A 20,420-nucleotide genomic window follows, 5' to 3' on the forward strand; every position below is an offset into this window, starting at 1 on the left:
ACACCCCAAGGCTCCCTGCTTGGGTGCTCTTGGACAAAACCCTGGTGTAAGAACTGTAGCAGCCAGCTGAGAACTACTGCAGCCCCTTGCAGTTCATTACGAAGCACACTCAGCTGCCTGCCCAGCCCCTGCTCTGCATCACTTCTCATCACCAGCCTTCCATTTGGTTACAAGCTGCAGCACAGTCCTTCCCTAGGTAGCTCCAGCGTAATGTGAAACTGAGAATACCACTGGAACCTAATAACATAATAATTTGTATGTACAGTAACTTTGTATGGAGCATATAAATCTGCCTTTTTATTAAATTATCTGTGATTTTTACTTTGCTATGTTGTGCTGTTGATTATATTCCTTCTCAGCTGTCCTGAAAGTGGAAAATTTTATCGGCTATGTTCCCTTGCACACGTTTTTAACTGTTTCTAGTCTCTCCCCTTTCTACCCTCTTCTGCAGGCTTATTAACCCATCAAGTGTATTTTTGCCAGTGATGTGGACTCTTTTGCTTTTGTATATTTGGCTAAATCATACTGTCTTTCAATTACAGCAAAAGCCACAAAATGGCAATAAACCATCTTTCAAACCAAGATTCAAACACTGTCTTTACCAATCTGAAAAATCACTTTCCCCATGATACAGCTGGCTTTCCATTCAGAGATTTACAGTTCCAGGTTTCTTTACAAACAACATTCCACATTTAGTTACTTGAAGATAATTCTGTTTTAACTCCTAAAAAACACACTGGAAAACATTTGTGAAATATAACACACAATAGAGAGGCTTTTAAAATACAGCAGCAGGATTTGTCCTTATGGCTCTTTTGTGGTTTTGATAAAGCTACATTGCTTCAAAGGGCTCAGGATACTCTACTGTAAGTCACTGCTGCACATTTCACCCACATGTGCTGACTGCGCTCCCAGCCCTGTGCCAGAACAATGGAAGCCTCTGCGTGCTGAGTGAGCCTTCCAAAAACCACAGATCCACACAGCCCCTCACCACAGGCTCTGTTAACCATCTTGTCACCAAGAAGGGGAGAGAGCAGCAGCATTTCATGTAAGACTCATCAAATTTGGAAATGTGTACATATTTCCAGGAATAAAGTCTGAAATATTAGTTGACATGCAATATACTATTGAAATACATAAATAAATACATAACTAATCATGGGTCAGTTTTGCCATTTCCTCCTTTCTGGGTATTCCTAGTAGCAACAGGGAACTCTAGCATTCCAGGAGAAACCTGCACAAAGCTGGATGGATGGGCTAGAAAGTTGAATTCTTCACTGAAGTGATCTCATAACTTCAGATACCACTACAACTTGCAAGTCTGAGCTCACATATTTGAATAATTTTTAAGTCTTAACTCACATATCTGAATGTGTTCACTGGTGCAAAGACTCAAATGGATAAGTGAACCTCAGAAGTCATCTGAGCAGGTCTTTTAGAATCATAGAATCAATTTAGGTTGGAAAAGACCTGTAAGATCATCAAGTCCAAGCACTAACTCAGCACTACCATATTCACCACTAAACCATATCTTCAAGTGTCACATGCACACATTTTTGAATGCTTCCAGGGATGGTGATTTTACCACTTCCCTGAGCAGCCTGATCCAATACCTGAGAACCCAATTACTGAGGATTTTTCTTCCTAATATCCAATTTAAACCTTTCCTGGTGCAACTGAAGTCACTTCCTCTCATCCTGTCACTTGCTACCTGGGAAAAGTGGTAGATCCCCACCTTACTACAACCTCTTCTCAGATTGTTGCAAAGAGTGATCCAGTCTCCCCTGAGCCTTCTCCAGGCCAAACAATCCCAGCTCCCTCAGCTGCTCCTCATAAGCTTTGTGTTCTGGGCCTTTCACCAGCCCCCTTGCCCTTCTCTGGCCCAGCCCTTCAATGTCTTTTCAGTTGTGAGGAGCCCAGCACTGAACACAGGACTCAAGGTGTGCCTCACCAGTGCTGAGTCCTGGTTCTGCTGGCCACACTACTTCTGGCACAGGCTAGGATGCCATTGGCCTTCTTGGCCACCTGGGTACACCCTGGCTCATGTTCAGCCAGCTCTGGCCACATTCCAGCCACCTGCCCCCAGTCCATAGCATTGCCTGGGATTGCTGTGACCCAGGTGTAGGATCCAGCACTTTGCCATACTGAACCACTTGCAACTGGTCTTGGCTTATTTATCCAGCCTGTCCAGATGCCATTGCAGAACCTTTGTGCCCTTCAGCGGATCAACATTCCCACTCACTTTGGTCTCATCTGTGAATTTACTGAGGGTGCCCTTGATCCCCTTGTCCAGATCATTGATAAAGATAATTAACAGAACATTTAATGCAGGGTATATTAAATTCTCAAGTTTCCCATTGCTTTCCATTATAATTTATGAGTCAAATGAAGGCTCGTTTTAATCAATCTTTCCAGCTTTTTCTCTTATGCAAAGTGCTGTAATATACAGTCAAACAACAAGAACTTAATAAGAATCAAGTATTACTTTCTCTCACTGTAGATCCACGTCATCCCCATACAAGTGCTTTGAATTTGCTCACAACAAAAGACAAAAACCCATAAGTCTAATTCAGCGGATGTTTCAAGCTGGCATCAAGACTTCCAGAACAGGCTGACATGCCTGTGCAAATGTATGTACCTAAAGTCAGGTCACTGAGGGTTATCTGGCTAAGGAAAATTTGTCACATATCTAGGTTTTATATGACTTGCTGGAAGTACGTTGTCTCAACATGTGCAAAGAGGTTTGTCTTGAGACCTTGACCATTTCTGTTCTGTAACTTAAACAAGAAATGTAATCAGAAATCTGTGTTTTGTTTATTTGAGGTTCCTGGGAAATCTTCTGACTCTTCTAAATCCAGCATGCTTATGGATACTATATTAAACACAAAAACTGAAAGACAAGAAAAAAAAAAGACAACTCCATTCTAAAGAAAAACTTGAAGCATGTCTTCTACAGTACATGAACTCCCTGCAGAAACCCCACTGAAAAACCTCCTCCCAGTAAAGAGGAAGCCTACATACAGGCAATGCATGCACTCTGAGATGTAAAAGCTATTCATTTGAGAATTGCCCCCACTTAAATCACAGATCAAGTTACTACTATACCTTTATGTGTCTTAAGGATGTATCTTAAGTATGTTAATAACATATATGTAAAGAATATCCAGAAGTCCTGCAAGTTTCTAGAATATAAACTTTTGTCCTTGCACACATAAAAACTTTATTATAGCAAGATCCTAACATGACCAAGAGCTAATGGTTTCACATCTATCAGGTATTCTGCTGAGGGGAGCTGAAACACCCCAGAACAGCGGCTGATGTCAAACACTAACCGATGTTAGTGAAATTTAACACACAAGAATGAACTCCAGAAACAGCATTATTTCTGTTCCACAGACTTTACATAGTGCTGCTTCTTGTTATGTAGTAAAATGCAAACTCATTCCAATATTTTTAGAGGCATTGCAAAATTATTGAAAAAACACCCCAACGAAAAACAAAAAACCCACTAGGAGAACCCAAACAGAACTTCAGTAGGGCAATTTGGGAAAAAAAGTAAAATGGAAATTACACTACTGAAACTTCCTAAGTGAAAACCCACCAGCATCTTTCAACTGATTTCTACCAGTTTTAGATTAAGCCTTCAGTATCACCACAGTAAGATGAGCAATTCTCCTGCTAGTGGAAAGCAGAAGAGGTGAAAACTGTCACAGCAATCGCAGGATCTTACATTTGCTCGGGACAGCCACTAAGTGGCACTTAAACACCTCATCTTAAACCCTGATGAAGCTGCAAACTTGTGAAGGGATAGGAGGGACAAAAGGAGTTATGTGCTCTGGGGAATAATCCCTTTCAAGAACAATGAAGTTCTCTTCCTGCAATTAGAAAAGCTTCCTACCGGCCTGGCTACGAATGCTACTGTCAGGAACAGTACAGGAGGTCTGCTGTACAGACCTCCACAGCAGCAGAGATACTGCAGAGAGCTCCTCAGAAGCAACTGCTTTCTCTTCTAAGTCCCAGTCCTGATTTGGGAATCAGTGCCTCGTTCCAGTGTGTCAGTACCCACTACTGTGTCGCTTTGAAATCTGCAGTAAGTCAGGAAACCTGAAGTGCCTCATTGCTGCTGGACAGCTGGTCCAACAAAGGCAATCCTAACACGATAACTCCTAGAAATGCCTCTGAATTCAGCTGCAGTGAGAGACCTCTGAAGGTACCAACACTATTTGTAGGAGATGCACATTAGAACATGGTTTTTGTAGTCTGCAGAGAATTAAAAGTGATGAACGGGGCTTTGCTCTTCTTAAAACTTTAGTAAATTATTGCTTCATAGACATATGGCATACTTCTATTTGAAATTTTAACTAAGGAAAGAAACCTAAGTTTTGTAATAGTGGTGTTGAATCAACCATGTTAATCATCCTCAATATATTCTTGTATTTGAATTACAATTTTTCTTGTTTGGTTTTAAAAGTATTTCTGTTTCATTAAAAATCTTCCTAAATAAATTAATTATAGGTATTGGAAACCTTCTTTTTCTACGTGAATAACATAATTGTCATTGAAAAAAATCCAGAGCTAAAACCAAGCTGAATGATATGTTATGTATTATAGGTGCTAACCAAGCAAGTATCTACAAGCATGTTCAAAGTCTTGCTGCAAGTATATCCACTGCCTTCAAAGGACCTAGCCTGAAGTTAAAGTACATACAGAACTCATCCTCAAAGACTCAGAAATAAGATTTATGTACAATTTGCTTTCTGACTCTCAAAAAACCACCTCCATTTCAGTTAGCCACAGGTTTAGATGCAAATACACCACCAGATATTCAGTGCAAGCTCTACTTTACACCTTTGTGCTGAACATAGCTTCCAAAAATCTCAAATGAGGAGTTATAAAATCTAGCTTTTATTCCCTCTTCCTGTGCAAGTTCTTCACATTGTAAGTAGAAGCATAGCATATAAGGAACAAAGTAACACAACAAACGACATAATGATTACTAGAAATACAATTTTGAAGCACATTCTGCCTGTGTGAAGCTAGTTTTGTGGGGGTCTTTTAAAGAAGCTTGCACATGAAAAGTGTTCAATTAGTTATGCAGAAGGACCAAACAATCCCATGCAAGAAGAATCATCATCAGTGAAGCAGTTTTTATGACTAGCAATAGATTTCAATTACTGTCACTCTGGAAAAAGTGGGGGGAGGGTGGGAAAGAAAGGGGAAGTCCACATTGACCAGCAGTTTCATACAAAGGACAAACCAAGTATAAGCTGGCATTATCCACTCAATCCTTGTATCAGATCCTCCATGGTCAACCTTTAGGGCAAACACACATATCCATTTAAGCCTGTATTTGTCCAGTCACACAAATCATTCTTTAGGAAAATATTTCCCACAGCCCTTCCCATAACTTGACGCCCACAGAGAGGGTAAAAAAAACAGAAATGGAGAACAACTGTGTCTACACCAGGCAAGGGAAAGCACTGATTTTACGACAATGATTTTCTACCATTATTCACTTTGACATATGACAGGATGGGAGATTGTGCTGCTAAAGTAAATACAGCAGTTATATATGCCTCCTCTGCTTTGGTTTTCTGCTCCACTACAGCCAAAGAGCCCCCATCTGATGACCTTGAGGGCACAGCATAAATGTCAGCCCAGGAAAGGCAAAACTCTAAATGAAAAGCCAACTGCATGGAAACATAAGGAGCTATTTCAGGAAGATGATTTACTCAGTATCAAAATTTATGACTTGGCATCCTCATATTTGAATGTGGATAGCTTGCATTTTAAAATCTGAAAAGAAGAAAATACAACTGCCTGAACATGAATGTCCATGTTTAAGTAGCTCCAAGTGAGCTAAAGCCCAAGCTTCCTAATGAAACTTGCAAAGCAAATTAAAAAGGAGGTTTTGGTTTTATTAGTCTTGAGGAAAGATAACTGGTATCAACCAGATAGGAGCCGCTCTTGAGTCTGTCTGTAGAGACTGTACTAACCTACATGACAGATATAGCCTTTGCTTATTCCTGTATTTGACAAAAATTACCTTCTCAGTTTTGCTAACTAAATCACACTGTCCTCAATATGTTATTGTATTGTGCATCACAACAACTATCACTGTTCAAGGTAAGACTGATTTTTAAAATAAAAACTGTTATTTTCAAAGCAGTTTCCCCCCCTTCTCTACTTTCTGGCTTTAAATTGCATACAACTACCATTGCACCAAGTATCCACAAAATTATTTTAAGAACTTCGCAACTGTGCATACTTTGTATTACTTAAGAGTGTTGAGTAGTTAAACAAAAAATAAAAACCATCCAATGAGTCTAGATTATGAAAATTTTATAAAAATAAAAACCATCTAGTGAGTCTAGATTAGACTTTCTGGCTTGAGTTCAGAGATCAACAAAACAGCATTCAAACTTCCAAACTTCTTCTAGTCTTAACTTCATTAAGCCTCAGCAGTGGATAACTCAGAAAATACACTGGAGCTCCTTCATCATTAAGTATTTCTTTATATAGTAGTGTGTATGCAGCTTATATTCAATATTGCTACAAATCAAACAATATTTTCTGAACTCTTAATTCTGTATACACAATTTTTATTTCCACACTCCTTCTGTTTCTCAATCAGAGCTTTTCCATGGGCACAAGTCTCTCAGTTTGGTTTGGGATTTTTGATGTGCCCATCCCTGTCTGCTTGCTGGGTGTTTGTTTGAAGTGGTAGCACTGATGAGGCTGCAAGGCACTGAGGGACCCATTCACTTCGTTTGTGTCTCGCATCCAGCACCTCCGCAGAAATCAGACTACTACACCACAGTAAGGTGAGCTGGATAACTTTGTTGCTAAATATTTTGTTATTGTTACAAGTTGTGAAGCTGAGGACTTTTAAAATGATTAGTCTTTAGGCAATATTGGATAGTCGGTTTCCCAATTGAAGACCACCCACCCGGTGATGTTTGTCTTTTTAGAGCAAGGCTACTTTGGACTCATTAGGCAACTATGCAGTGATTTCTTCTCACACATGATTAGCATGACAGATTTCAAGGTCAGTGACACTTTCAGAGAATATTCTGAGCTGGGAAGGACCCACAAGGATCACCAGGTGCAGCTATTCAGTGAATGGCCCATCTGGGGATTGACTCCACAACCTTGGTGTTACAAGCACTGTGCTCCAAACACGGTGGCTCTGTGTGCAGAGACCAAAGAAGCCTGCAAGTGTCCCTGCACCTCCATCCTCACAGTCTTACTTTTAAGATCTATGTCATCCTACAAAGAAAGAACAATAGGTTTCTGCTCCACAGCCCAATCCCTTTGGAGTACTCCTGGTGTGACACTCTCTTTCCCTCACCTGCTTATGAAAGCCTTGTCCCAAAATATTTTATTTATAAAATTATTTCTTTATAAAATTTATGTCTACTTGAAATTTGACAAAAAACATGGCGATCTAGCAAGGTGCACCAAATGGGTTTTGGAGAAAAATGAAATTAATTTCTTTTACCTTAGCCCCTAAAGCAGCTCAACACAGAGCTGGACAAACATTAGTGCCAGCACAAGGGAAAACACCAAGGAAGAACATCAAGGGATGGATCAGAAGAGAAAAGAATAACAGAATTGCCTTTTTTTGACAGAGGACAGCTATAAAATCTCCTCAGTGTACCATCACAGATTATACTTGAACTAAAACCCCACAGCAGTTTAAGACTGAGTGAATTGGGGATGTGAGGTCAGGCTCTAGGTGGCTATGCTCTGACTCACACAGTGCACATGAAACTGTTCTGTGATCATGTTAGGATGCTGATTTCATTGAAACTTTATCACATTTCCTTTAGAATATTCAAATTACTCTGAAACATACCACTGAGTGATACCACAGTATAAAGAATAGGGAGAAAGGTGGGAATGTGCAAATCAGCAAACAAAGGATTACAAGGCCACGAAAAGCTGACTAACTTGGTTAAGATGTTAAGAGTGAGCTTCTCTTTGGAGATATGTACAGAAGCTCTTCTCTGTGTGAACAGGAGCTTTTAAAGAAAACTCTTCTACAGATATAGAGGATGCTTAGATATTCATGGCTCCAGTCACCTGTGCTGGACATCATAGGCCACAAATAAGACAAAAAGAGTGGTCAGTAATCAGATGAGAGGCCATCATAAATCCACTAATTATGTTTTTGCCTCAGTTCTACTGTTTTGTATTTCTGCTACAATCTCCACCAGGAAAAGTGAATGAACAACTTTTCCTTGTTCCTTAATAGCCTTGAACAATAAATAGCTTTGGCATGAACTCTTACCCTAAAATCAAGTGCATGTAACATCACAAGTAGAACACAGCTACTTTCAGTATTATTCAAGTAGAAAAGTACATGAAAAATGCTATCTGATGCAGTTTACTATACAAGTACTATACTAAGATATGAAATCACAAGAATATATAATTTTTATGTTGCTGCTGCCACAAGAGAGGGAATAGGCAACTCTTTTTGCAAACCTTGTGATTAATTTCATCTTCCTTGATCAGACATTACCTCTGACTATAACTCAGCAGCACTGGTATTGCACAAATTACTTCCTCCATATGGCAATCACAAAAAGTTTAGGGAAATCCCACAATAATTTTTTATAAAATGAGAGTGAACACACGAGCACTTAGCTGATGCAGCACGTCACAAAGTCACTCAAAGATTTGACAAGAGCCCCATAAAGGCTTGGAATAATGCTGCTAGGGACCGGGTCACTGGCCACGGAAGGTCCCTGACAGAATAGCTCACGTACATGGATTGTTCAAACAGATCCCAGGATAGAACTGGTGTCATCACACTCACGCTCAAGAAGCCTGTAAAGCTTGATTAATTGTGAGAGTACTGAAAGCACAGCTGGTTGGTTGCATTTTACAGGATATTCTGCTAGGATTTACACAGCTAAACTTTGACCTACTTTATAAACTGGACTGTGTATGTGCACATCACAAATATCTATTGGATTTTTCATTTGTTCTGCTGCATTTTTTTTTCTCCTTCTGTACTTTACATTTTCTTCAGTTAGTATTTGGGAGACAGGAAAGATGTCCTAAATCAAAAAGCAGTGCTAGCACTTTTCAATTACACAGATTCAATCAAAACCCCCAAAGGTGCATAAGGAGGCAAAAAACAGCCGAATTAAGTTCTCACTTGCACTGACATTGGTCCAGTTACTTAATTTTGTTTCAGTGTTTTATGTTTTTTGCAAAAGAAGAAACATGTTTTAATCTCCCTTGACTCATCAGTCAGTAAAATACAGAAAAAAAGATCACCTCTACCTTTAAAATTATGTTCCCTGAATTCTTTTAAGAAAGGGAATGGTGCTATTAAAAATAGATACTTAGTGAGGTTATACCTTAAAGTCCAAAGTAAAAACAAGTTGTGTAAGAATAGACAGCCATGAAGCCAAGCCTCACAACAACTGCTTAGGAGTTCACTGGGCCCCTGCCATTCCTTTTATAGATGAATAATGTGAAGTTCAGCTCTGTGCAGCCTCACAGAGAGCTAAGTGTTGATTATCTGAAACCAGCTTCTTCAGCACATAATCAGATCATAAACAACATGTAACAGAGTGCTGCATTCCAGGTAAGACAGCGTGATCTACTTAAGTGCATAAGCTATTTTAACTCATGAAAGTAGGTGAAGGTTGTTTAAAAGCAAAATAACTGCTGAAGCAATGGGTGAACAAAAAAACCCGAAGACATCAGACAACAGAAGGCATCACAGTTGTAACTAGAAAGCTCCACAAGAGGCCAGGTGCTGCATTTCCAGAAGTTCCTCAGTGTAAGGAGATGGGCTCTATCTGTGCTTGCCTCGGGGCAGATTTGGCACAGGTGAAGTCAATCAGCAGGCCCAGGTTTCCAGCAGGTGTCCCCGTCTGCTGCAACCACACAGACGCTGCAACTCTCACAGTAACACCCTGCAGCTGCCTGGGCCCAAACCCGCCCCTGACTGGTGACACCACAGAGAAGATTCAGAAGCACCACACAGACTTGTGCATCTCCTGTGCAGCTGTGATCCTGTTTAAATCACAGGCAATATTTTTCTATTAAGCAGAGAAGTTCTACCCAGTGTTTTGCCATCACAGCATTAACTGCTCTGGTAAACACAAGCATATATTACAGGCTGTTATGACAACTTGTGCACAGACTCTTGGGGACCAAAAAACCCTAACCCATGCAAACAAAAACACCAGTACAAAATGTAACCCTTTAAAAATCTGACCTGAACTTTTTACCTTTCTTCATACTCCAGTTCTCCATTAGTAATGTCACAGAAATATTTTCCTTGCAAGGCATCAGGCTCAAGTTTCTAGGCTTTCCCTCAAATTCTCTAAACCTCCAGTTCATATCACAATATAAAAAAGGGGAAATTTTCAAGCCTTCTGAGCATCTGCTTCACCAAAAAAAATAAACTAAAAAATGACAGTGTTGTCTGCCAATTTCTGCTCTACATACAGGAATTTATTTTACCCTGTGATCAGAAAGAATAGGTGGATGATGCACTCTATAGACAGCTCAGAGTAGCCTCACATTGGCATACCCTGCTCCTGATGAGGAACTTCAACCACTCAAATATTTGCTGCAGGAAAAACACAGCAGGGCATAGTCAATCCAGCCAGTTTCCAGAGAGCCTCGATAAGAATTTGCCAACCCAAGACAGAGACATGATGAGGAAAGCTGAAGTCCACCTGGAATTGAATCTAGCAAAGTCTTTATAGCTATGTAGGTGACAGAAGACCGGTTTGGGAAAATGTGAGCCTGCTGCTGAATGGAGCACAGGACATGGGAAAAGGCTGAGATACTGCATGTCCTCAGACCTCTGTGAAACCATTAAATTTAGAACTGTTAATCTGCATTTACAATAAATATAAAAGCAATAATAAAGGACAGCACAACCTTAACTTGCCTTAAATCTAAACTAGCTCAGGGCATGAGTCAGATAAACTAGTGACCCATGTTCCATTTGCCAGCCCAAACATCCATCAAGTAAGATTAAATATACCTAAGTAAAACAAATTATTCGATACACCAAAGAAGGATCAACATAATGACATCTGGAATTACTTTTCCAAGCTGAAAATAAGAACAGCAATTACTCATCCTCCGTAATGTTTTGGGTACTTTGCATCTGCTGGAGAGGGAATCCCTGCTACAGTATGCCCTTAGCCTCACATTATTTATCTCTTTCATTTTTGGAGGGAATGATGTGATAAAACAGGGCTTCATACAGAAGCAAAGCTGGGGAGAATGATCTCAGGAAGGAATGGCACACGTCACCTGCAGTTCCAAACAGTTTAGAACTAGCACATCTCAAATGCAGGACTAAAATGCCAATAATTTTTAAAGTATATAGTTTTCAACAACAACAGTGGTATCAACAGCATCCCACTTCTGTAGTACACAGGCAAATGTCAGACCAGAGGCCACTGGGGAGACACAGAGGGTGGAGCATGAATGGTTTCATTGCACTCCTACAGTAGGCAAGCACTCTCACCAAGGTGCTCAGCAAGGCTGTGTTCTTATCCTGAAGGGACTATTCTGCAAACAGATTTAGGGGAGATTTAATTTTTCCCCATCTTCCCCCACCATTACTCACCTCACCTATAAGTAGCCTTCATAAGCTCCCTGCAGGCAATATAATTGAATCCAGCTCCATTCCTGAGCACCTACAAAGAATATTCATTAATGCTTCAGCCCCACCCTCAGGCAGAAACTACTCAATCATGAACCTCTCAATCAGAACCTACTCAATCAGAACCTCTGCAGAATGAGGGTGTAAGGATAAGGAACTCCACTATCTGTAACTAGTGGAAACTTACTGAAGTTATATATGAAGGAAGAAACACTGCAGATCCCACGTCTGACAAATTGACTTGGAAAGAAGGCTCTAATCCATAAGAGAAGCTCTCTCTAGGCATCCTTTAAGCACAAAGTAGAGTGAAATCATCTCCATATTCACATGCTTCTTTTCAAATAATGTCATCTCATCCTTCCCTACTTACTGCTTTCCAGCAGGGAAAGTGAGCCACACATTGCCATCATGGTACAGTGGCAACAATTACAGCAGATCCTACAGAGGGAAGACAAAGACCACGATGGGGCACTACCTTTTCTTTCACTGCTACAGAGCAGGATAACAAAGAATTCCTTGCAAACAATCCTGACATTACTTAGTGTTAATTACCTGTCTACGGATTTCTTCTCTGAAGTGGCTATGTTGGAAATGCAGCAACAAGAACCCAAGAGCCTTGTATTCAGGAAAAACATTGCATGGCATTGCATGCACCTCCACCAGCTCTAGAGCTGAGCTAAATATGACCCAGCAACATTAACAAAACTCTCATATTAAACAGTAAAATAATCCCTCACTAAGCAGATGTATGTTCTTGCTCAATTTCTATCTATAAAGGAGTAAAACTACAGTTAATGGATTGCAACGCTGATGCTAAAAGCCTGACCATTCCTGGATTTCTGTACTTTCTACCATCTCCAGTGCTATGCTTGTCTGCATGACTTCCAAGTTTCTTATCCTCCTCTTAAAGGCTTTAGTTGTTTAGTCTTCTACTCAACTGCCTTTGTCTTAACATTCTAATCTTCCTACTGTACTTCTCCCACAGACACACTTCTCCCCCATTTTATTCTACTTATATTAAGGTGAGGATATACAACAGAACTTATTTGCAAAGCCACAAATTACCTTCTACTTCAAATCTTCAGTCAGACGTGACTTAATCCAAGAACTCTTCGTCAAATACAACTCTACTACAGATTTATACATGCAGGCACAAAGAATTGTGGCTCTTGCAGTTTAAAATATTATTGTAATTAGTAATTATCACAAAAGTCTGAATGTCCAAGATTGTTGGCTAAAGATTGTAATGAACATGTAAATTCTGTTATTAAATGTATCTGGACTGCTGTGATTCTTTTACAGACCTGAAGCAAATAGGAAAAAAGGGTTCTTACAAACAAGAGTGCCAGCACAGGAATCTGCTGAGTTGCACAGGCTGCAAAAGTTCAATTTCTAAAATTTATTTCTTCTGAAACTGAACATAATTACACTAACAATCCTAAATCCTTCATCCCAACTCACTGGTTTTTAACAACAGCTCCTTCAGTTTGTAACAAAGGCATATGTGCACTCCCTATCCTTTCAAGTTGGGCATCTGCACAACAGGTAACATCAGTTCCCTCCTCCTGATAAATACACAAACATCAGTTAGCTCAAAGGCATTGTATGACCATATTCAGGGCAAAGTAACAACACCCTACAAAGCACAAAGAACTTACTTTAAATATGGAAATTGCACAAAATGTAAGTAAAAGAGGCAGGGTTTCACTTTAGATGATAAGAACACCTGGCATTTCCACCACCCTTTTGTTAAAACATAGGTCCAGAAATGCTGATTAGATGTCTACTTAGACTGCAAAGAAGTCAAGAGAAACAACTCTTACACACGAGGCAAGTTAAGAGACCAGGTGGAAGGCAGTTTTTGAAAGGATGGACATCTGTGTGAACCTAGAGCTAAGTAGTTAAAGGAGGCATACAAAAATTGTGGGTGTTGCCTCCAAAAACATGCAGACACAGCTGCAAATTTAACTAAAGACTTAGTTTGTTCTTGATCATTTCAAAAATGTCCAGGAATTTGATCAAACATAAAGAAAAAGTACTTGAATCCTTTGTTGCAAAAGAAAATGCTTAAGAAAATGTACTGGAGGTGATCAGTACTGTGTTTTCACAATAATCCTGGAAAATCACAAGCACAAGTAAATGCAAACTGAAAAATGCATCACCAGCTGCTATCCAATGCCAAGTTTTGAAATAACTATTCCTTATTTCTGCTCTTACATACATAAACTTGGTATTCCACATTTAACTTGACAGGATTTTTCACTTGAATGCTTATGATTTACAATGTATTTGCCTTTTAATTTACTGGAACTGCAGTTTTATCTGGGGCGATTTAACTAAAGCTGTTTCCATATGTTTTGAGCCGTAAGCTTGAGACCACGGATTTGGAACTGTACAACGTTTTGCTATTGGGCAGGTTGGCATAAATCCCATGTGTGGTGTACATTCACATAATGCCTCCAGGGTTCTTCAGCAGGACACCTCCTATGAGTCAAGTGAGCATTCTGTTTTCCAACATTATGGAGACCAGAGTTGACATTCAAGAGGTGAAGGATACATCACCATTTTGTCCTCAGTAGTTCACAATAACTTTGTGTTAAATCTTACTCATTTTACTCATTCATGAGAACCAGTGTCTCACTCTCTAACAGAAGAGATCAACAATTTTAATGCTTCCACTTTTTCAGCAAAGACACAACTGGTTAGGAAATGCAGACTAAGCCAAATCTCACCCACTGCCAGACATGCATATCCAATTCCTGTCTCACACTATGCAGCAGCAAGCCTGTATGTCACAGAGGTGCAAAGACTGTGCCTTTCTCCCACTCTTTAAACTGCCTGCCAGGCTTTGAGAATTATAGAACTAGGAAAAGGTTTCCACAGGGCCCTGTTGTTAGAGATATGATACATATGGAGGCTCCACACTACCCTCTCCTCTTTCTGAGAAAGGAGGTATCTCTGTTTCCCAGTCACATCAGGAAAACAGAAATTTGAGAGGTCTGAGTGCAGGATTAGATAAAGTTCACAGTGACTTGAGAGTGAAATACTAGCCCTAGTGACATCAACAGAAAAGCTCTCACTGACTTGAGGGTCAAGATTTCAGCCCACATCACAAACTAAAATGGTTTTTAAGCTGATGAAATTCAGGCCCTGATCCTGTAGGAGATGTACATACCTTTCATTTCACATATTGAGCAGCTCGCTCAAATTTCACTGAGCAATTAACTTCAACTAAAGTGAGTAAGTTTTAATGAGATGTGGTCTCCAATTGTGAGTACAACCTTAAGGCTTTACAGTGTAGTGAAAGGATTCAAACAGCACAAAAGCAGCTCCAGGGATGCTTCCTTTAGCTCTTTTCTTTTTACTTACTTTTGTCTGATCATCAGCCTTAAATACATAGCAGATACTTTGCTGATTTGCTGCTTCATCCTTTATCAGACAAGCAAAGTAGCTCGGATCGTGGCTGTTGTGAATCAGTTTGTGGACCTGCTGTGGCTTGTATTCAAATAAACTTGAACAAATTAAAGGATCCCACTGCTGGGTTTCCCCTGTGTCTGGCTCACACCGCAAACTGGCTGGTGAAACACAAAGTCGAATTTGGCTGGCGCTGGGTTCTTCTTTGGAAGACTTTGCACTGAGCAATTGGATCTCAGCCACAATCCAAGGCAGCATTGACATAGTGGTTAGGGAATGCACCGGAAGAGAACCCACGAGCTGGAGACTGAAACTTGCTGAGAAATCACTAGATGTTTGACACTTTTTAACTTTGAAAGTTATTGGCTCCATTTTGCAGTCCTTTAGGGAACCTGGACTAATTCACAGATATTTCAGTTCCATGGAATGACATTATCTGCATGCTGGATGGCTCCTTGGATTAAGGAACAGGAGAGTTCTGAAAGGAAAAGAAAGAGTTATGTAGGTGCTGGAACTCTATGAAAAACCAACTCTCAATAACACAAATAATTAATAGCTTAACATCAGAAGAGAGCCACCATGGCCTATCTAGCAAGTTCCCCCCTCTTTACACTGGGCCTTACTATTTCAGATCCAGCAAACATAATTGTAATAAATACATTGCTTGGAAAAGAGACAGTGCTGATTTAAAATTTGCTTTATAACCTTAGCTCAACTATCTAATGAGTAACTAAATTACAATGAACATTCTTTCTAACCTGTGTCTGTTTCATGGGCAGGCACATGTGGATCACATGGGCCTATTTCAATCCTGTTATCACAGGAAGAACTCAGCTGAGCCATTCTGACCTTCATGACAGTTGAAGTCACTGCCTGCTGAGACCCCTTTACATCTGGGGAATAAAAGGGTCAGCTTGACAACTTTCTTGTCCATATGTGGATAACTTTGAATTTGGCTACTAACATGAAGCTGATTCCTTAGGTATAGTTTGCTCAGTGATTATTTCAAACAGATTTTTTCAATAAATAACACCCTAGAAATCACTGTCATGTAAAAATGCTAGCAGCAGTCAACAGAGTGATCACTAAAAAAACGTGTCAGACAGCAGTCACAAGCAACAATCCTTACAGCATTCTGGAACCAGATGACAATCACAATTATGGCTGCATTTTAACGCTGGTCAGCCAGACAGGAATACTTAAATACTTAAATGTTAGCCAAACATTGTATAATTTTCATTTCTTAAAATATCAAATGGAATATACCAAGTTACACACAACCCTGTTGTAACCCTGTTACACCCAGCATCCACGACCACTACTGTCATTATGTATTAGTACTTTTAGTAATGAAATCCAGTAATTGCATTTCTTTATAAATTCCATTTCACTAAATGCCGTCCATGAAAACACAAAGATTGGCATTTGTTATGTACCATGTTTTAATTCCTCTTTAATTGCCCCTAGCTTCAGCTGTTACATTTTATTGTGTGAGACTGATGCAAGGCTGACAGGCCTGTAAGTGCCTGTGTTTAAATATAAGGACACTAGCTTACCAACAGTCTTATGAGAGTTTCCCATGATAAGACCTATTAAAAACAACATAAATAGTACCAATATATCTTTAAGTAACATTTTAATTACATTAGAACAAGTTTTGAATAAGTGCCATCTGTTTACTGTGGTAACAGTATTTATTGTCTTTGTTCATCTACAAACGTGATCAAAATCAGCACTGTTTTTCTCAAGAGTTTCCACTGAACTTTGTCCTTCTTTTGCTCTTATAATAACATTTTCAGACTGAGGTTCTAACAGTCTTTCATCTTGTTGAAAATGAAGAGAAATTTCAGGATTAAAAAAGCCCCAAAAATTTCAAGATTGAAATTAATTTTGAGCTGTTTAAAATGCAACTAATCTCTAAATGTCCCACTGGGGAAAAATGTTTCTGCAGTAATTGGCAAACTGTAAAAACAAGAGAGCTGCAGAAATCATCTTTGGATACATTTACCTCTTTGAAACTTTTTCATCTTTTGATAAACAAACACTGTGCCAGAATTACCAGTTCCAAGAATAGCAAATTTAGCAAGAGTGCAAGTTTTCAAGATACTATTCAACAAATTAATAATAAATAGCATTCTAGATGTGTAGATCAAATTTTTTAAAGTCTTTTCATAAACTTCTCTGTGTGTATCTGGGCATGGGAGGTGTGGGAAAAAGAGCCATGAAAATCAAGAATTTATATGCCTCACTTTAAGTATACTACAGTTGGGAGGCTTTTTTGTTTATTTCACAAATGAGCAAGAAAATAAGCATCTTTGAGATTAATATGAATGCATTACATCCTACATGAAATGGCATTAATGGATGTGGTGGAGCCACTGTTCCAGGAAGTGTTCAAGGAACAACTGGAACGTGGTACTTGGTGCTATGATCTAATCCACCTGGCGGTGTTCAGTCAAGTGCTGGACGTGATGATCTTGGAGATCTTTTCCAACATCAATGATTCTGTGGTTCTAAATGGGATAGCAGCTGCAGGAAACATTTTTACACCTTATCAACACAGACTGCTAAACACAGTTACCATTATAGTTTTCCTTCAGCCAAGAATCAGAATGGTCTCTTCTTCCACAAACTATTACAAACTTTTTCTCCTTAACTGCAACAGTGAAAAATAGTTCAGCAACTGCAGGGAAGATTGGATGAATTCATAACTACCATGCTGTGTAGTCTAAACTATATAAAAATCGAGATTTTAGCTTCTACTGCTCTTGTCACTTAGTGGTATAGATAATAATCTCCAGATAAGAAAGCCTTGGAAAACTTCATTCTTAGTTGAAAACAAGAGAAGTGAGCTACCATACAGACAATGATGAATTAGCCATATACTTTTTGTAGCCAATTTCTTATTTGTGTTTTCTGAGACCCCTTCTTAAAAAAACGTAATTAAAGGCATGTAGAAATACAACAAAGTCACTCTTGTATCTAGCAACTTTTCAAGTTTCTTTTTGCTCTTTTACCCTAGATTTATGAGGCAATGCAGTCTCAAAGAGAAATGGATATCACAATATACTACATTATTTTGCATGCTAACTCTGAGGACTGAACAGTATATAAAAAATCCAAGGCTGATACTATGTCTTGTGTACTTAAACAAACATTGTACTGCTGGAATGTATTTAATATAAATGTGAAGCTTCTTGGCATTCATCTCTTTTTAACAAAAATAAACACCTTGCAAAGTCAACAGCATAAATACTCCAATTTGTTATTTCCAAAGAAAAACACTTACTACTAAATCAAACCAGTTTAGTAGAAGTCAAAATGCTAGGTTTTTTTGCTAATGTTTAGGAGAGGCTGAAAGTGCAAGTTTCTCAGAGCACAAATTTAGCAGCATCAGAAATCTCCTTATCTAACCTGTATAATTCTGTATATTACTGTTCTGCATGTTCCATTTCCCTTTCCCAGCCATTCTTTCTTTGTTTCCCCCTCCTGTCATTTGTAAACAAATCCCACCAGAAATTATGCCAATTTCAAGCTGCTGGTGTTAATGTCCTCAAGTTTCCACTGAGGACTAGGTTTTACTTCAAGACCATGAAGTATTTATGTATATGCTTAATTCAGACCTAAAAATAGTTCTGTTCTTCTCAACAGGCCTCTTCCCAGACTTAAAATTAAGCACACATTACATCCAAAGAGTAGCCATGCTCTCAGCCCATCCATGTCTGCCCTGACTCCACTGCTTGGAATTTTAACAACTTTAGCCATCTCTGATTGCCCCTCTGAAATCTGGCTCTGCAGGTGCCATGGGAGTTTACCATACACATTAGTACAGTAGGCTCAAACAAGTTTCCTCTTCCTCCCAAGTGTCTGATTAACTCATGCTTATTAAAGGTTTATTTCACCTCTAATCCTAAAAGGGAACAGAAAAGATATAAAAATACAGCTCTCCACTAGTTTTCTTCTACCTCAACTTTGATGTTCCTTTGGCAGCTCTAAGCACCACTCAGCTTCATTACTCCAGGCTGTGCTCCAGTTGTTCTCCCAGTGCTCACAGACACAACTGGGACAGTTCCTCTTTCTCCTCTCCACCAGCATCTTTTGAAGGGTGTTGGTTGTCTGTGCACTCAAAACTGAGAACAGCTTGAGTGGCACTCCTCAGCTGACAGCTTTGCAGCTAAGACACAGTTTATAGAGATATAGAGAATATGAACCTTATTGCTCCTACTGTTTAGCCTGTATTTGCTCCATCAGCACAAAAACAGCCAGTCGAACTGTAACACATAAGATATTTTCACAAACCACATTAATCTATTTATCCCTACCTTCTATACTAGGGAACACCAGGCTTATTCGTGTGGAAGATACACATGGGAACATATGTGTGCCCTTTGTCCTCAGCTTTTCTTTTGCTCTGATCAACCCAGCCACTTCTCACAAGTGGAGGGGCTTAGAAAGTATGCAACAATACTCTGATGGTCGTGCTCTAGCAAAATGTGATAGTGTGTATTTAAAACCCTAACCCAATTAAAATAAAATAATTAGCCTCTTGCTCTTCAAAATCAAGTTACATTCTCACTGTGTTATGCTACCAAGTTAAAAGGGACCCCTTCAGACACAAGACAGCATGAAAGGGAGAGCTACACAAATTATTATTTCTCTATTCTGAACCCCATGTCTAAGCAGCATTGCTTCATTCAAGACAGCATTCCTCAAAACTCACTCTCTCACTTTCTCTCACTTCAAGGGCAAGGTATTGGCTCCAGGTGCCAGTTAGTTAGATGGGGTCAGGTAAGCTTTGAGGTTAGGAAGGAGAATCTTGTGAGGTTATTGTGTTAGTAACCTGGGAAAGTGAGGTACTGAAAATCAGGTTTGTGTACCTGGGGGAACACCAGGCAATTCTGGGATAGGCTCAAACTAACACAGAAAAAAGAGAGGAATGTTCTAAACCAAAAGAATATCACCCCCTCCATAAAAAAAAACTGCAGCAAATTTGACAGTGGTGATGTGCTATCCTTCTTTTGTCCTTTCTTCTCAACTGGACTAAATTCAATACAGACAAGCAGCCAAAAGTTCTAAACTATTGTTCAGAACATTGGTAACTGCAGACTTCAGCAACCCTTCACCTTCCTCCAGCTCCTTTCCTGCTTTGGTAGCAGTTGGAGTGCTGGGACTCACAGCAGAACTCACGAGCTTGGAAGATGTGTCATGCAGGGAAGCAGTCAGGGCTTTCACACAGCAATGAATAAATGAGGGGTTTGACCTGGGAGCTGAACAGAAAGATGCCATCATCCTCAACCTTTGCAGTTCTTCTGAGTAACAACTGCGCAGTTACTCCATGTCAGGCTCAGGACGT

General features: G+C 39.5%; 1 protein-coding gene across 4 annotated transcripts in view; it reads right to left on the reverse strand.

The window, feature by feature from the left end:
• The window catches only part of TBC1D1 (TBC1 domain family member 1), a 92,750-nt gene extending 77,211 nt beyond the window's left edge, over positions 1 to 15,539 (reverse strand). For all 4 annotated transcript variants that reach the window (XM_058025074.1, XM_058025076.1, XM_058025075.1 and 1 more), the window contains exon 1: positions 15,023 to 15,539. In XM_058025074.1, coding sequence (XP_057881057.1) covers positions 15,023 to 15,439 — 417 coding nt within the window. In that variant the 5' untranslated portion in view covers positions 15,440 to 15,539. The remainder of the gene's footprint in view (positions 1 to 15,022) is intronic.
• Positions 15,540 to 20,420: the final 4,881 nt, after the last annotated feature.

Source organism: Melospiza georgiana, chromosome 5 (genome assembly GCF_028018845.1).
Source record: "Melospiza georgiana isolate bMelGeo1 chromosome 5, bMelGeo1.pri, whole genome shotgun sequence".
NCBI classification, from domain to species: domain Eukaryota; kingdom Metazoa; phylum Chordata; class Aves; order Passeriformes; family Passerellidae; genus Melospiza; species Melospiza georgiana.